Raw genomic sequence first — 25384 nt, forward strand, 5'->3', positions numbered from 1 at the left:
GAAGTCATTTTGCCCCCTGGGGGACGCGTGGTACTATCTGGAGACAGTTTTGTTAGCGGTCCCTGTTGGGGGATGGGGTGGATGCTACTGACATCTAGCGGGTAGAAGCCAGATTAGCTCCCTATGGGAAATTATCCCTGAGTGTCAGTAGCGCTGAGGTTGGAAAACTGATTATTCAGGATAATCAATCCTGGATATTCATTGGAAGGACTGACACTGAAGCTGAAACCGCAATATTTTGGCCACCTGATGTGAAGAAGGGACTCACTGGAAAAGACCCTGATGTTGGGAAAGACTGAAGGCAGGAGAAGAAGGGGACGACAGAGGATGAGATGGTTGGATGGCATCACCAACACGATGGACATGAGTTTGAGTAAACTCCAGGAGTTGGTGATGGACAGGGAGGCCTGGTGTGCTGCAGTCCATGGGGTTGCAAAGAGCTGGACACGAGTGAGCCACTGAACTGAACTGACTCTTTGTGACCCCATGGCCTGCAGCATGGGGGAAACCTAGGTATGAAATTTTTACAAAAATATCGCAGAAGAAGTGAAAGTTGATTGGCCGGGTCCTACTCTTTGAAGCTCCATGGACTGTAGCCTGCCAGGCTCCTCTGTCCGTGGGATTCTCTAGGCACCGAAAGAATAGTTAAACCCAAAACATATGTTATAAATCCATTGGTTAATACCGTGAATGCTATATTTACCTTGCCTGATTTGGGCACTTATTATTAACTGAAGGTCTGTACCTAATCTTTTTGAAGTATTTAAGTAGAAGTGTGAAAGTGTTGGTCGACTCTTTGCGACCCCATGGACTGCAGCCCACCAGGCTCCTGTGCCCACGGGGATTCTGCAGGCAGGAATACTGGAGCAGGTTGCCACTTCCTTCTCCAGGGGATCTTCCCAACCCAGGGCTCAAACCCTGGTCTCCTTCACTGCAGGCGGATTCTTGACCATTACCTGAGAATCACCCTGAGAGGTAATTTCCCTTATGATCTGTTTTACAAGGCGAAGACACAGAAATGAAGGAAAGTGAAGGAATTTGTGTGGATGGCACATCCCTCATTGTTCCCGCTGAGATTTCAACCCCAGGTTGATTTCGAACGGATACTTTTCATTCCTTTGAGTCTTCACACTACGTCATTTCTCATAATCCCTTGATATCGGAAAAGGTGATTATGAAGTCATGACTTCAAAATTTTTGTAGATAGAGGTATAATTTTAGTTAATTACTTTGGCAGAGAGGGAAAAACCTCTATGTAGATTTGGCATCAAACTGACATTGAACATATGCACCTAATTCTCTAAAAACAGAAAGGGGCTTAGATCACTTTCATTTCTTTCATTGTCCGTAGTAACGCCAGGAAACTGTAATTCACTTAGTAAGATCCTGCTAATATGGCAGAGTCAGCCGGCTCTCAACATCCCAGTCTCATCTCAACTGGCTTATTCTGCATCCGTGACCCAGGAACATGTCCACCCGCAACATTGCTCTGAACTGAACATTTCCTAGCCTCACCTATAAAGAGCGGGATGAATACCAAGATGCTGAAAATAAATATCTCTAGGATGACTGGTGTCTGTAGAATCATCTGGAATGGTGGCTACTAAGTCTTTGCAGAAGAGAAAGGGATGGATTGATTTCCCGTCCCTACCTTCCCTTAAGTTCTTCTTGAGCTGAGAAGTTGCTGCTGTGTCAACAAGGACTTGCTCTACATGATTCAATAGCCAGAAGGACTGTAGGGAACACGGCCCCACTAGGAATGCCACTTACACACGAGGGGGAGCCCCGTTTACCAGCTTTGAGAGCCCACTCTTGGCAGCCTGTGTCCCAGAGAAGCACAGATTGCTGAGAAAACAGAGCAGAACCAACCAAAGAGGGCTTAGCATTCCTCGTCTGGAATTCAAAGTCTGCCTTGTGTGTGAGAAGGTGGTGCCCGTGGTCCAGAGGCTGCTGGATGGACGGAGGAGGAGAGGGAATGACCTTCGGATTCGGAATCCTGGAAGCACCCAGAGCAGATTCCAGTTAGCCAGGATAGAAAATTCTGGACTTATCCCAAAACATTTTTGTTTGGTTTTGGTCCCAAGTTGTGCTTTTTTTTTTTTTTTTTAAGCCCCCGTGGATTCACAGGGCTTCCCTGTCAGCTCAGATGATAAAGAATATGCCTGCAATGCAGCTGACCTGGGTTCCATGCCTGGGTTGACATGATCCTCTGGAGGAGGAAATAACAACCCCCTCCTTTAATATTCTTGCCTGGAGAATCCCATGGATCCAGGGGCCTGGTGGACTACAGTCCATCAGTTCAATTCAGTTCAGTCGCTCAGTCATGTCCGACTCTTTGCGAGCCCACGCACTGCAGCACGCCAGGCCTCCCTATCCATCAACAACTCCCAGAGTTCTCTCAGACTCATGTCCATCGAGTCGGTGATGCCATCCAACCATCTCATCCTCTGTCATCCCCTTCTCCTCCTGCCCTCAATCTTTCCCAGTACCAGGGTCTTTTCCGACGAGTCAGCTCTTTGCATCACATGGCCAAAGTATTGCAGTTTCAGCTTCAGCCTCAGTCCTTCCAATGAACACTCAGGACTGATCTCCTTTAGGATGGACTGGTTGGATCTCCTGGCAGTCCACGGGGTTGCAAAAAGTCAGACAGAACTGAGCGACTAGCACTTGTGGATTCAGAAGAGAAAAACATTAATTCAGGCCTTAGTCCCATTCAGCGGTCTTTCCCCTTGGCTCCAGGGTGTCACGGTGCTTCCCTGAGTTCCCCGAATGTGTTTATTCTGGCCTCCTGACTGTTGCGAGTCTTGCGTGCAGTGGCCACACAGTGACGAAAGGCAGTGTCTGGCCCTTCTTCCCGTTTGCTGACACCGAAGATAAAACCTGTCTGCTCTGCTTAGTTTTCTTAGTTTTTTTTGAATTTTATCCACAATCTAAACAAGCACGTGATGTCTGAGCTGCAGAGGCGCTACTTCGGATATAATTCACATACTGTCTGCCTTTGTCGTCTACTTTTGCAGTGAACAGAGGCATGCTTAAAATTAATCTGAAGACAGCTTTGCACATTTTCCTGGTTTAGTTCAGCGTGACTGTAGTTACACGGGAAACCTTTCCCTTGCTTAAGTCCACAGTGGAATTAGTCTCGTTGACATTAGTTGAGAAGGATGCATGATGACGCCAGTTGGATTTATGCTTTATAGTTGACAATGCAGTCTTCAAAACTGGGTTATCAGACTGGATTGTTGACTGCTGTCGCCAGGGCAGGGAAGCCTGGCATGCAGTCAGTCCGTGGGGGTCTGCAAAAGAGTCAGACACGACTGAGCAACTGAACTAAACTGTCGCGTTTTATTCAGATGGCCGCCATGTGGCGCTGTTTCCTGTTAAAAGTGCCTTGTTCGTTTCTTTATCAGATTAAGTCTATCCAAATCTCTGGTATTTACATGGCTCAATGTAAATTTCCATGGGTTTAGCAGCATCAAAGAACAGCCCCACTTAAGTCTGTCAACAGAACAGAGCTTCAGTATTTCTAAAGAGCACCTGTGTGGATTTCTTTCATGTCTCGGGATGAAAATCAGAATAAAAAGTATGATTATTTATTTGAGCTTCATTTCAAAACGCTAAAGGAGTCTCATTTTACCAAGTGTTAAATAGGAATTTTACTGAGAAATTCATTATTCCTTTCCCATGAAAAGGAGGTCCTTTAGAAGTGAGAAATGAAAAAGTTATATCATTAAAAAAAAAAAGTCCCTCAGTTATGTCTGACTCTTTGTGACCCCATGGACTATACCAGTCCACAGAATTCTCCAGGCCAGAACACTGGAGTGGGAAGGCTTTCCCTTCTCCAGGGGATCTTCCTAACCCAGAGATTAAACCCAGGTCTCCCAGATTGCAGGAGGATTCTTTACCAGCTGAGCCACAACGAAAGCCCAAATTATGTAATTTTGGTTGAAACTGCATAATTTCCATTTCTACTAATTTGCTAGTATGTTTGGGAGCAAACCAGTAATATTTTGGTCGAGAACCTGAAGTACAAAAGTCACCTTTTATATTTTAGTCTCCTGCATTTGGCTGTTACATAACATTTTTTAAATGACTCTGGGTATGTTTTTCAATATCTATGGTTCAGATGTAAAATCAGATATGAGGACCCTGGCTCATTCTGGTTGTACACTGTAGTGTTGCCAGCATTAAAATTTGGGGGAAAAATCAGTTAATTTGCCTGGTCACTGAGACAAGCGTTCAACTTGACTGACATTGAACATTCTTTGAAACCACTGGGTTTTAAAAAACTCTGTCTTCCCTGTAAGGTCCAGAAGCTGTTATGCTCAATAAGACACTTAAAATCAACAAAAGTCCTCAAATAAACTGAAGTTAAAATCTCCTGGGGCAGAGGGGTTGGGAGGGAAAAAGCATTCACAATTGAGCATCTTCATCGCCATACAACTGATCCTTGAAATGTAAAAATGCACACTCCAACACACTTTATTTTTTAGTAATTAAATTTTAGTAACTATGGCAAGGACAAAATAAAAGTGTAGCAATCACTTAATCTAGAACAGGCTCTTACATGACTACAAAACAGGTATCAAATTTGACACTAATTGATGGATTGATGGTGACTTTGGGGGAAGTGAGGAAAGCAAGCAGACAAATTCTTGATATTTCACAATTCTTTGTATATTTTGCAAAAATCTTAAAATATGCTTTGGCCCACAAAAGTAATAGCAAACACATTTCTGATGCTTTTCAATAACATCTCAGTAAATATCGAGGTTTATAATTAAAGGTATCAAAAATAATACCTTTTAAACCTATGTCTATTGCAGCTGAATTTTTATAATCCTGCTGAAAAGGAAAAAGGAAGCTAAAATTATTTCCAAGTAGGCTGTTTCCCCTGCAAGATGATAAAAGAAAGCAGATCATTGCAGACAGACATGGTTGTCCTGCCCCCAGAAGCAGAGTGTATATTCAGTGACCTGGGGCAGAAAGCTATAATTTTCATTTGTCAGTGGTTAAATCTGCCATGAGGGAGTGGATTGGTACAGCACCAGAGAGGGGGAGTCACCCCATCCTTGCCTGAAATCATGTTACAAAGCATGCAGATTTGATTCTTTATCCACTTGGTTCTTAAGTGCATCTGAGCACCTCACGTCACTCTTGTTTTGAAGTGCAAAGCTGAACAGAGGAGAGTGAAATCTGGATGGGAAGAGAAAGGCACACCCTGACGAGTGATCGTCAGAAGACATCTGGCCACTGAACCCTGACAACTCTGCACGCAGACGTAGAGCTTGAGTGTGGGCCTAGCTCTCTTCCTGGTTCTTCTCGTGATGCTAATTTCTAATCTTTCAAACACAACCTTAATTTCTCTGGACGTTGACTGCCGTTTCTGAGAGAAGAGGCTTGTTATTGCATCATCAAATGAAAGCCATTGGAAGGAAAAAGGAAAGTGGCCTCAGCCTCTGAGACCCCCGTGGACAGTAGCCCCGCCAGGCTCCTCTGTCCATGGGATTCTCCAGACAAGAAGACTGGTGTGGGTGGCCATTTCCTCCTCTAGGGAATCATCCTGACCCAGGGATCGAACCCAGGTCTCCTGCACTGCAAGCTGATTCTTTACCATCTGTGCCACCAGAAAAGCGTCCATTAAGAAGGAAACTGGGCACCCCGGGCCACTTTCTTGCCTGCACTTGACTGTCCCCTATAACCCATAGCCAATGACCGTGGACCACACTCACATTACAGCTCGTGAACGCCGTCAAATGAAAGCATTGGTCTTCTCCAGATTTAGAGCGCATTCTCAGTTGGCTTTTCCAACAGGGCAACGTCAGAAAAAGAGTGTGACTCTTTCCTACCCAGTTTATGCTTCTCGAATGCCACTGAAAAGCCTTTAAGGAGACAAGCTGCTGGCCCCCCAAAATGAGTCTAAGACGGTCTTGGCTAAATGTTTCTGGGGAAATATACATCAATGTGATTACTAAGAAGTCGACAGGCATGTCACCACACATACCTCAAGAAGGTCCTTAAAATGAAGAAATGCATGTTCTTGCAATCAAAGCTTCTGCTCTATTTTAAATGGGGCGTGTGTTTTCTGACTCTGTTTCCTCCCAAACTGGCCCTTGGCTTAATTGCTGTAGCTTCAGGAGGTGGTGTTTCAAAGCTGAGAGCCCATGGCAGCTTTATCTCACATAGGCTGACCCAGAATCTCTGAATGGAAGTCCTGGAGTACACCTTTAGCAAGCCTCTCTGATTAAGGATTTAAAAAAAAAAAGGTAAAAAAGAGGAGAAGAGACTGATAACCTAAAATCAGTTGCAAGGAAAAGCATTGCTAACTTTTTGGAAACTGGGAATGGAGGCCTTGTTTTCCGTTTCATTGGTAACCTGAGACAGACCATGTATTCTGCTTTTTTTCATGGAGTTAATCAAGGGTTTCTTCTAGATCTCTTTAATAGATTGGGTGTTTTGTCCAAGTCCCACTGAAGTGATTACAAGGTTCATTTCTTCTCCAGACAAATTCGGACGATCAGGTCCAGCTTGGCTTTGAGGAAAGACATACTAAGCGCTTACTTACTAATGCGTCTGGACAATTCCCACTCAGCCATTTATCAGTCATCATTCCTTCTGTACATACTTCAGGTTCCCCTCTCAGGTACTTGGTCTTGACTAATAGGGTGTGGCTTAACCAGTCATGTCAACAGTTAGAGAATTTCTGGCTTTGTAGGTGACGCTAGTGGTAAAGAACCTGCCTGTTAATGCAGGAGACGTAAGAGACACGGGTTTGATCCCTGGGTTGGGAAGATCCCCTGGAGGGGGGCAATGGCAACCCACTCCAGTATTCTTGGCTGGAGAATCTCATGGACAGAGGAGCCTGGCGGGCTACAGTCCTTGGGGTCGAAAAGAGTCAGACAACAACTGAAGTGATTTAGCATGCATGCAGGTGCCAACTCAAAAGGTTAGCTGCAAAATAAATTGAACATATGTGAACAGAGTAAAATACTAGATTTTGAGCATTACTCTGACTTTACCAAAATGCATTCTTTTCAAAGTGACTTTCAACTTCAATTAAAATAAAGAACATGAAAAAGACTAGCATAATCATAGAGGGTGTCTGTGATACTTCTAAAAGAAGAAAGCTATATAACCACAAGTACTGTTGTAACATATGCATAAGAAAGCAGACCCTATATGTTTAAACCTAGGCTTCCCGTGCAGCTCACTAGATGTTCTTTTGTAGTGTATCATAAAATGCATTTATTCATGGAAATGAATATGCTATGTCACATATAGAAGCAGCAAACATATTGCTTTGTTAAAAAATACAGTGATCCCTTTGAACCCTTAAAAGCTCAGCATGTTTGTCCTTGTGACTGCACTTTCTAGAATATAAATTTAATGATATAACATGCAGAGTTATAAATCAAACATACCTTAAGAAAATACAGGCATGCATGATATCCTTGCCTTCATAGAGACAAGTTTTTGCTTAACTTTAAAATGCAAACTCCAGAATCCGCTACAGCTTTTGGAAATGTTTTTAGTAATTCCCAGATGAAAGTGGTAACATTCAGAAGACAGTTCCTGTGTTCGGATGTTTGTTCTCCATTCATCCCCTTAAGGCTCAACACACCTTCCTGCTTGGGGTCTCCAAGAAGATGCTGTTCTTTGCTCTTAGTCAGTATTTATTAAGTGTGTTTGTTGTTGTTGTTTAGTTGCTAAGTCACGTCCTAGTCTTTGCTACCCCATGGACTGAAGCATGCCAGGCTTCCCTGTCCTTCACCATCTCCAGGTGTTTGCTCAAACTCAGGCCCATTGAGTCAGCGATGCCATCGAACCATCTCATCCTCTGTTGTCCCCTTCTCCTCCTGCCCTCAATCTTTCCTAGCATCGGGGTTTTTTCCAAGTCAGCTCTTTGCATCAGGTGGCCAAAGTATTGGAGCTTCAGCTTCAGCATCAGTCCTTCCAATGAATATTCAGAGTCGATGACCTTTAGGAAGTTGTGTTTAACATACTTTGAAAACATTTCCATCCACAGTTCTTAACATCTTTTCAACAAACTTATGAGTTCACGTGAGCCCACGTCTAAACTTTTTATGGTTCCGGCTCATGTTTAGAACTGTCTTGCTAAAAGCTACCGATGAGGTTGGCTGTGTCATTAGTAGGGCCTTGGGCAAAATGAAAATTCAGAGAACCATGTTGAAAATGAAAATCAAGATTGTGACAGATGAACATTAAACGAAGCGTGGATCCTTCTAAGGTCACACAAGACATGAGACCAGCTCTGCCTACAGAGCCTTTGGCACAAAGCTCTCTGATTTTTAAAACCCACTGGGGGAAACAGTTTTCTTGGCCCTGCTGATTTGAACTATATGAAGAAATTTATACACAAGATGATGTAAAAAAAAAAAAGGGTATGAAAGGATCACGGCAGATGGTTATCATTGTCATTATCATTTTGCAGGAAGATCTCAGAATGTCAGGGTGGAAACTGTGGGGACTTTTAGGAAGAGAGAACTGGAAATTGGGACAAGGGTGGGCTCTATGGGAAGGGGACTCCAGCTTCGCACTGTGTCTTTGAGCAGGTTGGGTGCGTCTAGACCGAACTGCCACTGCGTTGGGTGGTGTGCTGAGGCCCCTCCTTTAGAACGCGTGCGTGCAGTCCTGCACGAGGACCAGCTTGTGTCAGTGCACAGGGGGGTCAGTCCCATTGTCTCATCTCCCACCTAGTGTCCTTGGGTCTTCCAGATTCGACTCTGTTACATACATGTCCCAGGTGTGGAGCACAGCCTTCCTCAGACCCCAGCTGTCTGTGGGGTCTCCTACCCAGAGAGGGCTGGAGCACTGTCCCTTCCCCGTGGAGCTCCAGGAAGTACAGAGCTTGTCAGAGGGAGGGGCTGTAGTCCGGACGATGCAGTGTGTCCACCTGTGGATAGAGAGCATGGGTGGTGAAAGAACGTGGGAAAAGATCACAAGAGGGGTGGTGTGCTGTGCCTGGTCGCTCATTCGTGTCCGACTCTTTGCGACCCCATGGACTGTAGCCCGCCAGGTTCCTCTGTCCCTGGGGATTCTCCAGGCCAGAATACAGGAGGTGACGGGGTGGCTGTCCTGCTGCTCAAAGGGCCAAATCGAAAGTCTTGGGGCAAAGAGGAGAAGGATGCAGGAGAGATTGCCAACTTGAATAGGTCCCTCGTGCAGGCCAGGTAAGGCCTCACACCTGTGGAGACGAGGTATGTGTGACCATGTCATCAGTTCAGTAGCTCAGTCGTGTCCCACTCTTGGCACGCCAGGCTTCCCTATCCATCACCAACTCCTGGAGCTTGCTCAAACTCATGTGCATCGAGTCCATGACGCCATCCCACCATCTCCTCCGTCGTCCCCTTCTCCTCCATAAATGCTCCTAGCGACCTGCCTGGATGGATTGCTAGGTGATGCATGCTCGTTAAGAGGGAAGCAAAGGACTAGTGAAAGGTCTCAATGGACGCAGTTGAAGGAGAGAGGGAAGAAGAAAGGAAAGGAAGCAAGCCGGAAGGAAGAGGGCAAAGGCTGAGGAAAGCAGGAACGGGGGAAGGGGAGGAGGGATCTAGGGGGAGAGGAGGCGTCAAACATCCCTGCCTGTCTCCTCTTATTGCGCCCAGCGCAGTTCTGTCCATTCGCTCCTTTCCGCTCTTCAGAAAAGGGAAAATCCAAATACTCCAAAGCATATGAGTAGGACCTGGGACCACTGGAGTCGGAAGCAGGGATGGAAGCCCACAAGTTCGGGGGGCGCTTCCCTCTATCCTTAACCTGTTCTCACGTCCAGGTGGGGTCCCAGGCCCTGATGCCCAGGCCAGCACTTGACACCCAGGCCCGGGGCCTGCTGTTGACTCCCGATTGGTGAGGAGGTGCTGGGGGGCAGGAGGGAGCGCAGGCAGAGTGCGGGGAAGCGGACCCCCAGGAGAGGGGCGGCCCCCAGGAGAGGGGCGCGCTGGAGGCGCTTGGCAGGCGGGCGCGCGTCTGGCTCCCTTGGACCTGCCCACGGCCCTCCGCCCGCCCCGCCCACCCACGTCACTCACTTTCCTCGCAGCCAATGGCGCGGCCGTCTGTCACCTTCGCCCCGCCCCAGGAGGCGGGGCCGGGGGAGGGCGCGGGGCGGGAGTGGCCTGATTGAACTTTGCCAGCGGAGTTGCGGCGGCCGCGCGGTCCCCGGCGGCGGTGCGGAGCTGGGAGCCTCGGCGAGCGCCCGGCGCCCGCGCGCCCTCCAACCCGCAGCCATGGCAGCCGGGGCGCCCGGCGCGGCCCTGACCCTCTGCCTCTGGCTGGCGGCCTCCGGGGGTTGCCTGGCGGCCGGCTCCGGCGCGGCCGCTGCCCGGCGCTTGGATGAGTCGCTGGCGGCAGGGAGCGTACAGCGCGCCCGCTGCGCCTCCAGGTGCCTCAGCCTGCAAATCACGCGCATCTCCGCCTTCTTCCAGCACTTCCAGGTACGCACCACCGCGCGCCCGGGACCTCCCCTGGCGCTGCGGGGCGCGCGCCTTCCAGCCTCGCCGCTCAAACTTCTCGCTCAGCGGCAGCCGGCCGGGGTCCGGCTTTACGCGCGGGGTGGGTTTTACCTCCGGGGAGGGGGAGCGGTGGGCGATTCCCCCTTTGCAGCCCCCCGCCGGCTCCCGACCTAACTCCCTTCTTCCCCGGGGAAAACCAAAAGGAGGTTTCCTTTGGGAAGGGAGAGCGGTTTTGTGGCTTCCAAGGATGGAGTGGGGTGGGTTGTGGGCTTGTGAGTTGCCCCGGGACCTCCGCCGCGGGGCTGCGGGCCGGTGGCCAGTCTCCTCTCAAAGTCCCCGGGCGCTCCCGGCCCTCCGCGCCGCGGGCAGAGCGAGCGAGGCCCGCGCTCCGCTGCGCCCGAGGACCCCGCGTGACCAGCCCCGGCGCCGCAGGTGCCCGCCGGCCGAGACTTTTTTTGTCTCTCTTGAGCTTTGCTTTTGCACTCGGCGGGCCGAGAGCTCGCTGTCCACCCTTGGAGCCTCAGCCAGGGGTCGTATCTTGCAGCGAGTTTGTGTTGGGGGGGTGGGGTGGGGAGCTGGTTACTGCCGGTGACTGTGCCGCCCCAATTCGGAGCCCCAGAGCTTCTAGGTGTCGCCAGCGAGTGGCAGGGAGACTAAGGGAAGAGATGGCAACGGATAAGGGACTTGGAGGCGTCAAGTTCCGATATTCCGAGAGGACTCCCGAAGCCAGTATCTCTTCCAACCGTCGTAGATTCTGCCGGCTTCGGGGTAGGGTGTAGGGGCGCGTGTGCGTGTGCAGAAGGTTCAGGGGACAGGACGCTTGATGCCAGTAGATGGCTGGGATGCTGGGGGGAACCACAGCGGGGAGTGACTCGGGGACCCTGGGTGCCGATGGGCGCGCGGGAACCGCTCCCGAGCCGGCCCCAGGCGCGTCTCGCAGCCGCGGTCCCCAGCTGATTGGAGCGCACGCACTCTGCAGTCATTCACGCGTATAACCTAATTCCTCTCCTGTGCTCGCTTCTCGCCCTCGCCGTCTCCTCTCTAGCCTTTTAGTCGTCCACCTGTTACAAGATCCCAACTTCTGGCCGCAGGGAAACTGCGGCTCCTCGGTGGGTTTCTAAGCCGAATCCCTCAGAAATAAAAGAGGCGCGTCTCGCGCTTGCGCGGGGTCAAAGGGGCCTTCCAAGGGTCCCCGGACACTAAGCTGCGATGGGGGCCGTTGTAGTGACCGTGGAGTTTGGGACGAATCTCCGAAGCCTTTAAGCCCCGTTCATTCTGGCGTGAGAGAGCTAATGAAACCTTGCCCGGAATGGCCCACGAAGAGCTAAAAGTTGGGATGTGCAGAGAGTGAACGCGCTGGCCAAGTTTCCACGCGCCCGAGTACGCGCGGTTCTGCGTGTTCGCAGAGAAGGGGCATCCGTAGGTTTCAGAGAACTCCGCGATCCCCCTTGGTCTTCAGGGAAGGGACCGGGAGGTGTGGTCTGCGCTGAAATTCCGCGGACACCCTGGAGAGGGTCCCTCCCAGCCACCCGGATTCTTGCCCCCCTGCCCTGCCCTGCGGTCGCTCTTCCGAGGCAATGACACCCTATTGTTCAAACAACGACATAAAACAGCATCCTGTTCCCAGGGAGAAAGACTATCTTTTCTTTTTCTTCTTCCCTTCCTTCCTTCTTTAAATTGAACTGTCAGTCGCTGTAATTTATTTATTTTACAGTTTCAGCGCCTAAAGAAACAGTGCAGATCAAGCCAATTCCCGTGAAAGGCTTTTCTTGTGGTCTCTTGGCATGATTTCTCTTCGGAAGAAAACACTGCTGACAGAATACACATTGCCAGACAATCCTGATTACATTTTAATTAGCTGGGGTGGGGGGTGAACCAAGCTGCAAATTACCCAGTTAGGACTTAATAACTGCTGTTTCTGCAATCAATTGCAAAGCCATTCTTGGAGGTTTAACCCTAACCTGGTAATGCCTATCTGATTTATCTAAATTGCAGGGATTAAGCTTCCTTAAGATTTGAAAAGACAGAGGCACACGCTCCTTATGAAACCTCAAGCTTCCCCGTCCCTCCCCTCTTTAAATAATTGGAAGGATGCTGAGGTATCAGGCAGAAAGTGAACAGGAACTAAAAAGCCTCTTGGTGAAAGTGAAAGTGGAGAGTGAAAAAGTTGGCTTAAAGCTCAACATTCCGAAAATGAAGATCATGGCATCCTGTCCCATCACTTCATGGGAAATAGATGGGGAAACAGTGGAAACAGAGTCAGACTTTATTTTTGGGGGCTCCAGAATCACTGCAGATGGTGACTGCAGCCATGAAATTAAAAGACGCTTACTCCTTGGAAGGAAAGTTATGACCAACCTAGACAGCATATTGAAAAGCAGAGATATTACTTTGCCAACCAAGGTCCATCTAGTCAAGGCTATGGTTTTTCCTGTGGTCATGTATGGATGTAAGAGTTGGACTGTGAAGAAAGCTGAGCACTGAAGAATTGATGCTTTTGAACTGTGGTGTTGGAGAAGATTGTTGAGAGTCCCTTGGACTGCAAGGAGATCCAACCAGTCCATTCTGAAGGAGACCAGCCCTGGGATTTCTTTGGAAGGAATAATGCTAAAGCTGAAACTCCAGTACTTTGGCCACCTCATGCGAAGAGTTGACTCACTGGAAAAGACTCTGATGCTGGGAGGAATTGGGGACAGGAGGAGAAGGGGACGACAGAGGATGAGATGGCTGGATGGCATCACCGACTCCATGGGCGTGAGTCTGAGTGAACTCCTGGAGCTGGTGATGGACAGGGAGGCCTGGTGTGCCACGATTCATGGGGTTGCAAAGAGTTGGACACGACTGAGCGACTGAACTGAACTGAACTGAGGTATCAGGCAGGGGGCAGCTGCAGGTGGGATTTGTGAACTGGTGGGAAAGGCTGGGCTGGAGAAAGGTACCTTCTATCAGGGATACCCCAGCCACCCACACACTTGTGCAAATAAACTGGAGCGGAAGGCTGTCTCTGGTGCAGGTAGTGGCTCCCAGTTTCTCTTGCATGGTTCCTGGCCTGCTTGTAAGGCTGGAGGAAGGTTTGCCCGCAGACTTGAGATGAGACAAGCGTGTGGACTCTCAGTTCAGTTTGGTTCAGTTGCTCAGTCGTGTCCAACTCTTTGCGACTCCATGGACTGCAGCATGCCGGGCTTCCCTGTCCATCACCAACTCCCGGAGGTTGCTCAAACTCATGTCCATTGGGTCAGTGATGCCATCCAACCATCTCATCCTCTGTCGTCCCCTTCTCCTCCTGCCCCCAATCCCTCCCAGCATCAGGGTCTTTTCCAGTGAGTCGGCTCTTCCCATCAGGTAGCCTAAGTACTGGAGCTTCCTTCACTAGAAGATGAAAGAAGAGGGATACTAAGCCTGAAAGAAGCTCTGTGTCTTTTTGGGTGAATCTCATGCATCCTGCCTGAGGGAATTCCTCGCTTGTGCTGGGACATTCCTGGTGGCCACCCTGCCTGTCTCCCCAGGTTCTGCGCATCACGGCAGTGACGGAGCTGAGCCTCAGAGCCTCGCAGAGAGGAGTCCTGTCACTGAATATTAGCAAACCTGCAACCTGCTCTTCCTATTCCTGGGTATTCTCAAAGGAGGCACAGTAGACTAGGGCTTGAGGAAAAATAGCCCGAGTGGAATAAAAAGAGTCTGAGCGAGTCTATTTCTTGGCTGGATTTTGGGACCTGATGGGGCGAAGTGGATGGAGTCTTGGAAGATAAGCAGCAGGTTGCTGGCGGCCTTGATCCTAGGGCTCTAGGATTTTATTAGTATGAAGAGATTCTTGCTTAATGGGACATTATTCACTCTTCCAAGTACCACTGAGAGCCTGGTTTAGGGAACTGATTAGAGATCAGAGGCTTTCTTCTAGCAGTAATTGGAAGCTGTTTGTTTTGGCAAAAGAGAGAATGGAGCTGGTGATTAGCTCATTCCGCGTAGAGGACTAGCCTCTGCTCTCAGAAAAAGTAAGCAAATAATTAGCGCATCGGAAGCCTTCGGTAGCCACAAATCAGCCCCAGGCTGGCGGAGTTTTTTGAAGCAACGATCTTGTGGTGAATATACTCAAGTCTTCGTGTGTCTGCTGGGCCTGCAGTGAGGTCGAAGTGACATGCTGAAAGTCTCTGGGAAGACAGGCCATTCTCAAGTTTCACCTTCATATATCCTGGTCTGGCTCGCTGGATCTCTAGCTGTGTCTCCAAGAATTTCTAACTTTGACCCCAAACTAAACATGTTTGGATGCATGCATGCTCAGTCGCTCAGTTTTGCAGCTCCATGGACTGTAGCTCATTGGACTTGTCTGTCCATGGGATTTCCCAGGCAAGAATACTGGAGTGGGTTGCAGTTTCCTCCCCCCGACCCAGGGATCGAACCTGCGTCTCTTGGGTCTCCTGCATTAGCAGGCAGATTGTTTACCACTAGGGAAGCCCAAACATTAGGCTATGCATGGCAAATTTCCTTGCTTTTAATAAACTGTTTCTCATTCAACATGATTTATTTATTTATTTATTTTAATCGGAGGCTTATTACTTTACAATATTGTAGTGGTTTTTGCCATTCACTGACATGAATCAGCCATGGGTGTACATGTGTTCCCCCATCCCAAACCCCCCTCTCACCTCCCTCCTCATTCCATCCCTCAGTGAACATGATTTAAAAGTCTGTCTAATTACAACTATTATAGGACGTTATAAAACTACATTGGAAAATACTTGTGGACTTATTGATTTCTTTGTGCTCTGTATCATTAGAGGAGAAATATATGTATATATTTTATATATTGCGTGTAGTATATATCTATATACATTTCAGTATATTATCCCTTGTGGCTCAGCTGGGAAAGAATCTCCCTGCAATGTGGGAGACCTGAGTTTGATTCCTGGGTTGGGAAGATTCCCTGGAGAAGGCAGCAGCTATCCATTCCAGTATTCTGGGCTGGGGAATTCCATGGACTGTACAGTCCATGGGGTCCCCAAGAATTCGACATGACTAAGTGACTTTCACTCACTCACTCATATTAATAAAAAACATACATGTATGTATGTTTAGAGACTTCCATTTAAAACCTAAATTTAAGTTATTTGTGCAGTCATTCCCGCTCTAAAAAAATTATGTGAGGTGATTATATTTTTAAAAAATAGATTCATCAGATTTCATTGTATAACTTCTCTTGGTGTGTTTCAGTGAGTGGGCATACAACTTTCAGACTAGGTAAAGAAACTTATAACACGTCTGCAGGCACTGCTTGTATTAACTCAGAAATGGAGAAGTCCCTACCTGTGACTTGGTCATTGCTTTCCAGAAATCTGACTCTTAAACAATTTTGAGAGTTGGGCTTGGGAAGATGATCAGGGAAGCATATCCATATTATTGACAGATGTTTGGTATCTGAACAGTAGTACTGGGGGAAATAGCGTGTGTATGCTGGTCCGTCTAGTCAAGGCTATGGTTTTTCCAGTGGTCATGTATGGATGTGAGAGTTGGACTGTAAAAAAAGCTGAGCACCGAAGAATGGATGCTTTTGAACTGTGGTGTTGGTAAAGACTCTTGAGAGTCCCTTGGACTGCAAGGAGATCCAACCAGTCCATCCTAAAGGAGATCAGTCCTGGGTGTTCATTGGAAGGACTGATGTTGAAGCTGAAACTCCACCCCTTTGGCCACCTCATGCGAAGAGCTGACTCATTGGAAAAGACCCTGATTCTGGGAAAGATTGAGGACAGGAGGAGAAGGGGACGACAGAGGATGAGACAGCTGGATGGTTGGATCACTGACTCAATGGACATGAGTTTGGGTAAACTCCGTGAGTTGGTGATGAACAGGGAGGCCTGGCGTGCTGCAGTTCATGGGATCGCAAAGAGTCGGACGTGACTGAGTGTCTGAACTGAACTGAACCGTTGGGATGCTTTGTCAAATTATTCCATAACTCCGAGCACTGTTGGTGCACTGTCTGAGCACCAAGCCCCGATTGAGAGTTCTGAAGTCAGCCACCTTTCCACATTTCTTTTGCACTCACCCTGTACTCCATATTCTGAAAGTCTGGTTGTCTGTCAACATATGGCATTTATTAAGTGTGACCTAGTTTTTCCTCTTCCCATTAATCAAAGATATCCATAAGTCCTTCCAACTTCAGATCAGCGTGAGGTCACCGGCATTACCGAAGTAGACTGATAAAACGGATATTGTCGACCTTGTTATTTTTTGCACCATCCGTCTAAAGAGAATGTGTAATTTCCTTCGGCTTCCCTGAAGCAATGGATGTGGGGCGTAGCCGCCTATCCCATCTCAGGAGATGCTGTTGGTGACCTTCTGGCCCCCAGTCTGCCGCCCCTCCCACCCCGATCCCTGGATCAGCTGCTAATAGCTTACAGCTGCTCCCCCTTGGAGACTGACCTTTCGCCCCTGGGCACCGTCTTGCCAGCAGGGTAGCGCATCCTCCTTCCTTGATGAGGGCAAATCATGGTCATTGGCTCACCGCGGGGGGGATCTGGGAGGCCAGCCCTCTTGCTGGGATCAGCTCTGGTTCAGTTTATGCTCTGCAGCCTTGCGAGGGGCGGAGCTTTTCAGGGCTCTCCCCGAGGTGGCATGCCTGCCTCACCTCTGCCCTTCCCTCCCCTTCCACTGAGAGCTTCCCCCATCCATCACGTTCACAGAGACTCCCCCTCAACCCGCCCCGCCTCAGACACCCCCGTCAGGTACCTCTTCTAATTCAGGCCCTTCCTCTTGCAGGTTACACAGCTTGATTCTTATCAGAATGATTCATTCAATCACGTACAGATAATAGACTGTAGAAGTAAAAATATGACCCAGCTTTCACAACTCTCAGTTCAGACTTTTCCCCACTGGCCCCTTTATTTATTTATTTAATGTTCATTGCAGATTGAAGTATACCTGACTCAGCTCAGTGTACTTGATGTCTGCTTGGCTCAGCTCGTAAAGAATCCGCCCGCAATGCGGGAGACCTGGGTTCGATCTCTGGGTCGGGAAGATCCCCTGGAGAAGGGAACTGCACTACTCACTCCAGGATTCTGGCCTGGAGAATTCCATGGACTGTATCGTCTACGGGGTCCCAAAGGGTGGGACATTTCAGATGCTTGACTTACAATGGTGTGTTAGTTTCTGCTGCATAGCAGAGTGAATGGATTATGCATAGACATATATGCACTCTTTTTCCAATTCTTTCCCCACGTAGGTCATTACGGAGTATTGAGTAGAATTTCCTGTGCTGTACAGGAAATTGTTACCTATTAGTTAGTTACCTTGTTAGTTACCTATTTTATATAGAGTAGCGTGTACATGTTAGTCCCAAACTCCTATTTATCTCCCCTCATCTTTTCCTCTTTGGTAACCATAAGTTTGGTTTCTAAGTCTGTGAGTCTGTTTCTGTTTTGTAACCCCCTCTCCTCTTCAAAAAAAAACCAGTTAATACAAGTTAAAAATAATAATCATTCTAGATCAGGAAGCACTCGGAGAGTCAGGATGTTTTCTGTTATTTTAGTTTTTCTCTCCTGATGGTTTCAGTGAAAAGATTAAAATCTTGATCCTAACACATAAGCATATCATACTTCTTCACTGCCTATGTGAAATACACACACACATATATCATACTTCTTCACTGCCTGTGTGAAATATACACACACACAAACACACATATATATGTATGGTTGTCACTGTGTATGTGCTGTTTCTGCCGTCTGCAGTTGGTCGAATCTGGGAATGAGGACCCTGTGCATAGACACATGTGCGTGCACACACACACACATAAATATACATCTCATGCTTCTTCACTGCCTGTGTGAAACACACACACGCACACACACACACACATCTCATGCTTCTTCACTGCCTGTGTGAAATACACACACACACACCCACATACATCTCATGCTTCTTCACTGCCTGTGTGAAATACAGACACACGCACACACAACACACATCTCATGCTTCTTCACTGTCTGTGAAATACACACACACGCACGCACACACACACATCTCATGCTTCTTCACTGCCTGTGTGAAACACACACACACTCACACACACACACATCTCATGCTTCTTCACTGCCTGTGTGAAATACACACACACACACACACACACACACATATAGTTCTCACTATGTGTGTGCTGTTTCTGGCATCTGCAGTTGGTTAAATCTGGAAATGAGAACCCCATGAATATACACGTGTGTATACATGCACACACACATAAATATATCATGCTTCTTCACTGCCTGTGTGAAATACAAACACACAGACACGCACACACACATATACATCATGCTTCTTCACTGCCTGTGTGAAATACACATACACATATCTCATGCTTCTTCACTGCCTGTGTGAAATACACACCAATACACACACTCATCCATGTTTATAAATGTAGTTGGCACTGTGTGTGTGCTGGTTCTGCCAGCTGCGGTTGGGTGAATCTGGGGATGAGGACCCTGCAGAGACAGAGAACCAGCTATACTCTGCCACTGTGTATGAGACTTGAGTGTCTGCAGATTTTGATACCCATGGGGGTCCCAGAAGCCCACAGTCCTCCAGGGACAACTGTACTATGAAGCCAGCTTGAGACAGTGTATGAGAGATGGACAGTACATAGCGTCAGGGGACATCATTAACCTCAGTACCCCCGGCAGGTCTAAGAAGATGGCAAGGAAGACCAGTTAGTTCAGATATTACACAGCTCTGGATTTACTCAGCAAGCGACCAAGGGAGCCATGTCCCTCCAGGACCTAGTTGCTGTTTAGTCACTCCGACGTGTCTACACGTCGATGGGCTACAGACCCCATGGACTGTAGCCTGCCAGGCTGCTCTGTCCATGGGATTCTCCAGAGAAGAATACTGGAGTGGGTTGCCATTTCCTCCTTCAGGGGATAGTCCTGACCCAGGAATGAAATCTGCATCTCCTGTGTTGGCAGGCGGATTCTTTACCGCTGAGCCACCAGGGACCCCGAGTCCCCTCCATATCCTTAAAAGACTTTACATGCACATGGTCTCAAAGTGGTGAGCTGAGGCATTTCCCCAACGCTGGGACAGACGGTTGGATAAAAGTGGTCATCCCTGAGAGCCAACAAGAGTGATTGATGCAAGCCTTGTCTGTGGCTCATTTTCATGTAAATTTCAGATTGTAGATGCTGGATCTCTTTCTCCCTTTAAAAAAAAAAAGCATGTCACTTTAATCACTTCCATTCATTTCAGGTGGTATCGATTGATTGCTGCAATTTCAGAGATGAGGCTGTAAAATCCTGAGGGATTTAGAGTCTGGTGTAAGAACTAAGACTTGTAAACAGACCATGGCAGTCCACCAGGGAGCGGCTGGGGAGAGTTATTTGTATGAGATCTCAGAGGAGGGGTCCTGTTGCTTGAGTGGACGTTTCCCAAGGGAGATGATACAAGCTACGCACAGCCACCGCGAGCTCTTCCAACGTAGAATAGCCAATGTGAGTCAATGCAGAGTCCTGCGGGAGTGCGGTCTGTCTGCTGGGGGCCTCTTGGTGGCTTGTGATGGACAGGATACAGCGTCAGCCCACCCAGACAACAGCCAGGCATTGGGGACTTTTGGTGAGAGCTGTTACAAAGCTCAAGTCCTTTGTTCTGCAGAACAGGTTGAGAGCAAGTCATCACACTTGGCGATGTCTTCCTGGTTCTTGGTGATCTGGTTGAACCTCGGGCTCCACCACCAGTTGCCCTTAGGCTATTGAGTTGATCTCTCTGGAGATCCTTGCCAGCACTCCCTGAGAAAAAACCCAAGCTGAGCACCAAAAAGAAAGAAAGGACTGCCTTTCCCCATGGTCATGCTTTGGCTTACAGTAGGATCCCAGTTCTGAACTGGTGGGGCTGGATCCAAAGCAGAATCTCTGCTGAACAACCAAGCCATAGGTTAGAATGTTATTTGGCATTCATTGTTTTTTATGCAGCCTTGGTGTTGACAGAGTTCAGTTCAGTTCAGTCGCTCAGTCATGTCCGACTCTTTGAGACCCCATGGACTGCAGCATGCCAGGCCTTCCTGTCCCTCACCAACTCCTGGAATTTACTCAAACTCATGTCCATTGAGTCAGTGATGCCATCCAACCATCTCATCCTCTGTCGTCCCCTTCTTCTCTTGCCTTCAATCTTTCCCAGCATCGGGGTCTTTTCCAATGAGTCAGCTCTTTGCATCAGATGGCCAAAGGATTGGAGTTTCAGCTTCAGCATCAGTCCTTCCAATGAACACCCAGGACTGATCTCCTTTAGGATGGACTGTTAGACCTCCTTGCAGTCCACGGGACTCTCAAGAGTCTTCTCCAACACCACAGTTCAAAAGCCTCAATTCTTTGGCACTCAGCTTTCTTTATAGTCCAACCCTCACATCCATACACCATAGCCTAGATGGACCTTTGTTGGCAAAGTAATGTCTCTGCTTTTCAATATGCTGTCTAGTTTGGTCATAACTTTTCTTCCAAGGAGTAAGCATCTTTTAATTTCATGGCTGCAATCACCGTCTGCAGTTGACAGAGTAGTTTCACATAAAATCTCTCTTTGACCTTCACAGCAACTCTTTTGAGGTCAGGAGCGTTATTTAGATAAATAAGACAACCGAAGCCATCGGAAGGTGAGATAACCAAGGCTTCGTGGCAGAAACTCAAGCCCTAATTGTCACATTGCCAGACGTTTACACTAAATGACCCACTTCTCAACATGTTAACTGTGAGAGAAAACACAGTAAACATGTCAGCTGTAATATTGTTAGTAATCACTGAGTCTGGGGGCACATGGATTCATTCCCTCCTGGAACCACCATTGCGTCATGAAGTATCGAAGTGAAAGGTTGTTGGTGTGATAGAAGAAAAAGATACATTAAAAATATCACTCCATCAACAAGATCCCGTGTGCCCTAGTCTACCCTAGTTTTTCCAGCCAACACAAATCTGTCACACACAGTTATCATTCAAGTAGCTTAGTTTCTGGTGACCCAGCGTAAGTGTCTCGTGGTTCCCGCCCACAGAAGAATTATTTTCTACTAGAGAGAGAGACTGATAGACATTTGTGCGAACAGTTGTGGAAGTGAAGAATGTATTATAATCATTAATCATCTTTTAAATCTTTATACAGCCATTTGACGCACAGTCGTAATTTCTTAGATGAAGACTTTTCCCATATAAATTGAGTTTGTGTGTGTGTGTGTTAAGTCGCTTCAGTTGTTTCTGACTCTTTGCAACCCCATGGACTGTAGCTTTCCAGGTTCCTCTATCTGTGGGATTCTCCAGGCAAGGATACTGGAGCGGGTTGCCATTTCCTTCTCCAGGGGATCTTCCCGACCCAGGGATCGAACCCGAGGCTCTTATGTCTTCTGCACTGGCAGGTGGATTCTTTACCGCTGGCGCCACCTGGGAAGTCCTGAGTTTGTGTAGGCCCACCCAGAATTCCCCTTGTCTAGCCACATAGCAGAGAAGTATTATGATCCTTGCAGAAATGTTTCACGAACAGCTGGACTTCTTGATGTCATAGAGGATGAGTTTGTTGTCTGAGAATCCCAGAGGTCTCAGGACTTCAGCCTTGACCTTCATTCTTGGCTTCTGTTGCTGTTCTGACATATTCGGAGTGTTTGCCAGTGGTGATGGTAGCTTGTAGGTATGTGAATAGCAACTTCCAAGACCTGTCATATGCTCGTTCACTTGCTTTTTGTTTTTGTTTTGAATGGTGTGTGTGTGTGTGTGTTTACACTTGATCATTCTTTCCAGCTTCCCTGTAATATATAAACATTAGACAATAAGGAATTCTGAGGAAGAATGTAGAAAATTCTCAAGGCTGCACGTGAAAAGAAAATGGTGATGACCTGGGATTCTATAACCCCCCTCAAAGTCCAACAGTCTATCTTCAGGAGAACCTGAGGAACAATGGCTCATCAAGAGGGGGAAGAAATGCTAATATGAAACTCTTCATTCACATGCTATTTATCCTTTCATTTTAAATTGTAGCTCCCGTCATTTAGTAAGCTTTTTGGTCTCCAAGTGATTAATACCCTGCCAACCGGAGAAAATGATGCTCTGTTAGAGTGACCTCAAAATACATAATATTGTATTCCCTGGTACCTTCTTTCTTTGAAAGATAAAGGAGATAGGCTATCTTCGCTGGAAAGAATCATATCATGGCTGGTGATCAGCATCTTCACTTTAGGGAAGTACATGGTCCTGTTGGCACATCCAGGGTCTCAAAGAACCTTCAGAGAACAAAAATGCATGTTCCCCGCCCCCCCCCACCTCCAGTCCTGAATCTAATCCTCACTGATGACTTTTAAAATTTCATAGCTGATTTCTGATGACAACCAAAGAAGTGACAATTTTATAAGTCCATAAATGAAAACTGTAAAACAGAGTCCTTTTAATGAAGCAAGAAACATTAATTTTGCAAAGTCATCCATCACCTTGAAAAAATGTCATTAATCATGCCACTGCTGGGGGCAACAGAAGTGCTGGGAATTCATGTACGTAAGCAATTTACAGCTCTTTTCTCCATCTGATGTTCTCAGTCTGCACCTTTTTTTTTTTTCATCCCACTGTACTGTTCCAGTGCGTTAATAATTCATGTTTCAAACACAGCACGGCCTTTTGTTCTTCCTCTCTCCCTCCAATGCAAGTGATGTCCTTCTTATCTAAGAACAAGCCAGATGAGCCACATTCTTGGGAGGTGACTGAGAGCTTCTCTCCAAGAAAGACCAAAACAGTCAAGAAATTCTAAATACAAACAAAAAGTAAAAGTTTCAGGTTAAACTTGATTTTTACCGATTACTTATGGTGTCCTTATTGGATTCATACAAACGGTCCCTCCGATGTCAGTTTATCAACGCTTGTTTCATTCTCTGATAAGACATAATTGAGAGAGGTGGCAGTTTGTACTCTTATAGATGTCTCAGCCCTTGTCTTTAAATGCCTGCACTAGAGGAATGAATGTATACTGTTTGTGGTACTTTGTGGACTGGAAGCAAAATTGACAAAAGATTCGCAAACCTAGAAGAGTGAGGGAGAGATTTTGAAGAGGACTCACATCTTACAAGTGATATGACACCCTAGCCCCTGGACAGGTTTCTCGGTGCTGTTATAAAAAAGCAAACATGCCAAGGAAACTGGCATCTCTGGATCATTAGCTTGCTTTCCAACTGTTGATGCCAAGGAAACTGGCATCTCTGGATCATTAGCTTGCTTTCCAACTGTTGATGCTAAGGAAACTGGCATCTCTGGATCATCAGCTTGCTTTCCAACCGTTGAACAGACCCCCGCAGGATGCGAATACCAAGACCATTTCCAATTGTGAGGGGCATCGCCACCACCATCATAACCACCACCATCACAATTGTGACCATCACCACCACCATCATAACCACCATCACCACCATCATCATCATAACCATCACCAGTATCATCGTAACCATCATCACTACCACCACCACTACCATCATGATAATCATCCCCATCAGTACCACCACCACCATCATCATGAGTGTCATCATTACCACCACCATCATCATGATCACCACCACAACCACTACCATCACCGTCATCATAACCACCATCACCATCACGACCATCATCACTACCACCACCACCATCACCACCACCACCATCATCACTACCACCACCACCATCACCAGCACGACCACCATCACTACCACCACCACCATCACCATCATTATCATCATAACCACCACCATCACATCTTCATCATCACGACCATCATCACTACCACCACCACCATCACTATCACGACCATCATCACTACCACCACCGTCATCACCGTCATTATCATCATAACCACCACCATCACCATCACGACCATCATCACTCCCACCACCATCATCACCATCATCATGACCATCATTACTACCATCGTTATCATCATAACCACCATCACCTCCACCACCGCCATCACCAGCGTTACCTTCTTGACCATAGTACCACCACCATCATCACTATCATTATCATCATAACCGCCATCACCACCATCATATCATCATCCACATCTTCCCATCTTCATCATCAAGGTCCCCACATTTGGAAGTGTGACACTGTTCCCTGAGAAATCTCTGTACAAACAATTCTGTTGAGACACTCAGATTTCCATACTCTACACGTCATGATGGGGCTACCTACTTTGCCCCTGCTTACTGAAGTCGGTACTTCCCTTGATGGCCATTCCCCCAATGAATAGGGCTTTGCTCACCACAGAGGAGAAACCTGGTGTGAAACAAGGATCAGAAGACCTGCCCCCAACCCAGGCATCTGGGGTGGTCCATTCTCGCTCTGCAGTCCTACCATATGGGTGAGTCAAATAGGGGTAAAGTTACAGGCTACAGCATATACCAACTTGGAGCTCAATTTCTGGAGTGGAAATTTATTAATGATAAGAATGCCAAGTATGTGTAGAAATTACTGATGACTTTCAGAAACATTGAGCTGCCGATTGCCATTGAGATGTGTCGGTAACGGCAATTGTTTTAAATTTCTTCTGTGGCAAGAAACTGCAGAGCATCACCTGAGATGCTCGCCACAGTTAAAGACCGTCATTGGTTGAAGGTGGGCACTTACTTGGCTTCTAATGATTATCTCTTCCATGTTTTGGGCTATCATAGCCATTTAGAACTGAAACTTTGCCTTTAAAAGCTAAGATAGGTACCCCAGTTCCTTTCTTCCTCTTTTAGACATAGACAGGCCCGCGGTAGGGGTCTGGCAAATATCCCCGAGGCATCGTTGACTAGAAATGCATCTTCTCTCCCTCTCTGTCAACTCCCTCCTCTCTTCCTCTCCTTCCTTTACTTTGACACTTGGCTGTCCCGTTTTGAAAGCTGCACAGCCAAACCCATTCGCTGATCGTTCCAGAAATGGCCAACATCTGGGAAGTGATTTTTCCCATTGGGC

General features: G+C 47.4%; 1 protein-coding gene across 1 annotated transcript in view; it reads left to right on the forward strand.

Annotated features, from left to right (window-relative positions):
• The first annotated feature begins 10172 nt into the window (after nucleotides 1-10172).
• The window catches only part of ANOS1 (anosmin 1), a 205182-nt gene continuing 189970 nt past the window's right edge, over nucleotides 10173-25384 (forward strand). The window contains exon 1 of the mRNA XM_040265372.1: nucleotides 10173-10445. Within this exon, the coding sequence (XP_040121306.1) occupies nucleotides 10239-10445 (207 nt within the window). The 5' untranslated portion in view covers nucleotides 10173-10238. The remainder of the gene's footprint in view (nucleotides 10446-25384) is intronic.

This window comes from Oryx dammah, unplaced genomic scaffold, assembly GCF_014754425.2.
Source record: "Oryx dammah isolate SB20612 unplaced genomic scaffold, SCBI_Odam_1.1 HiC_scaffold_23, whole genome shotgun sequence".
Classification (NCBI taxonomy): Eukaryota; Metazoa; Chordata; class Mammalia; order Artiodactyla; family Bovidae; genus Oryx; species Oryx dammah.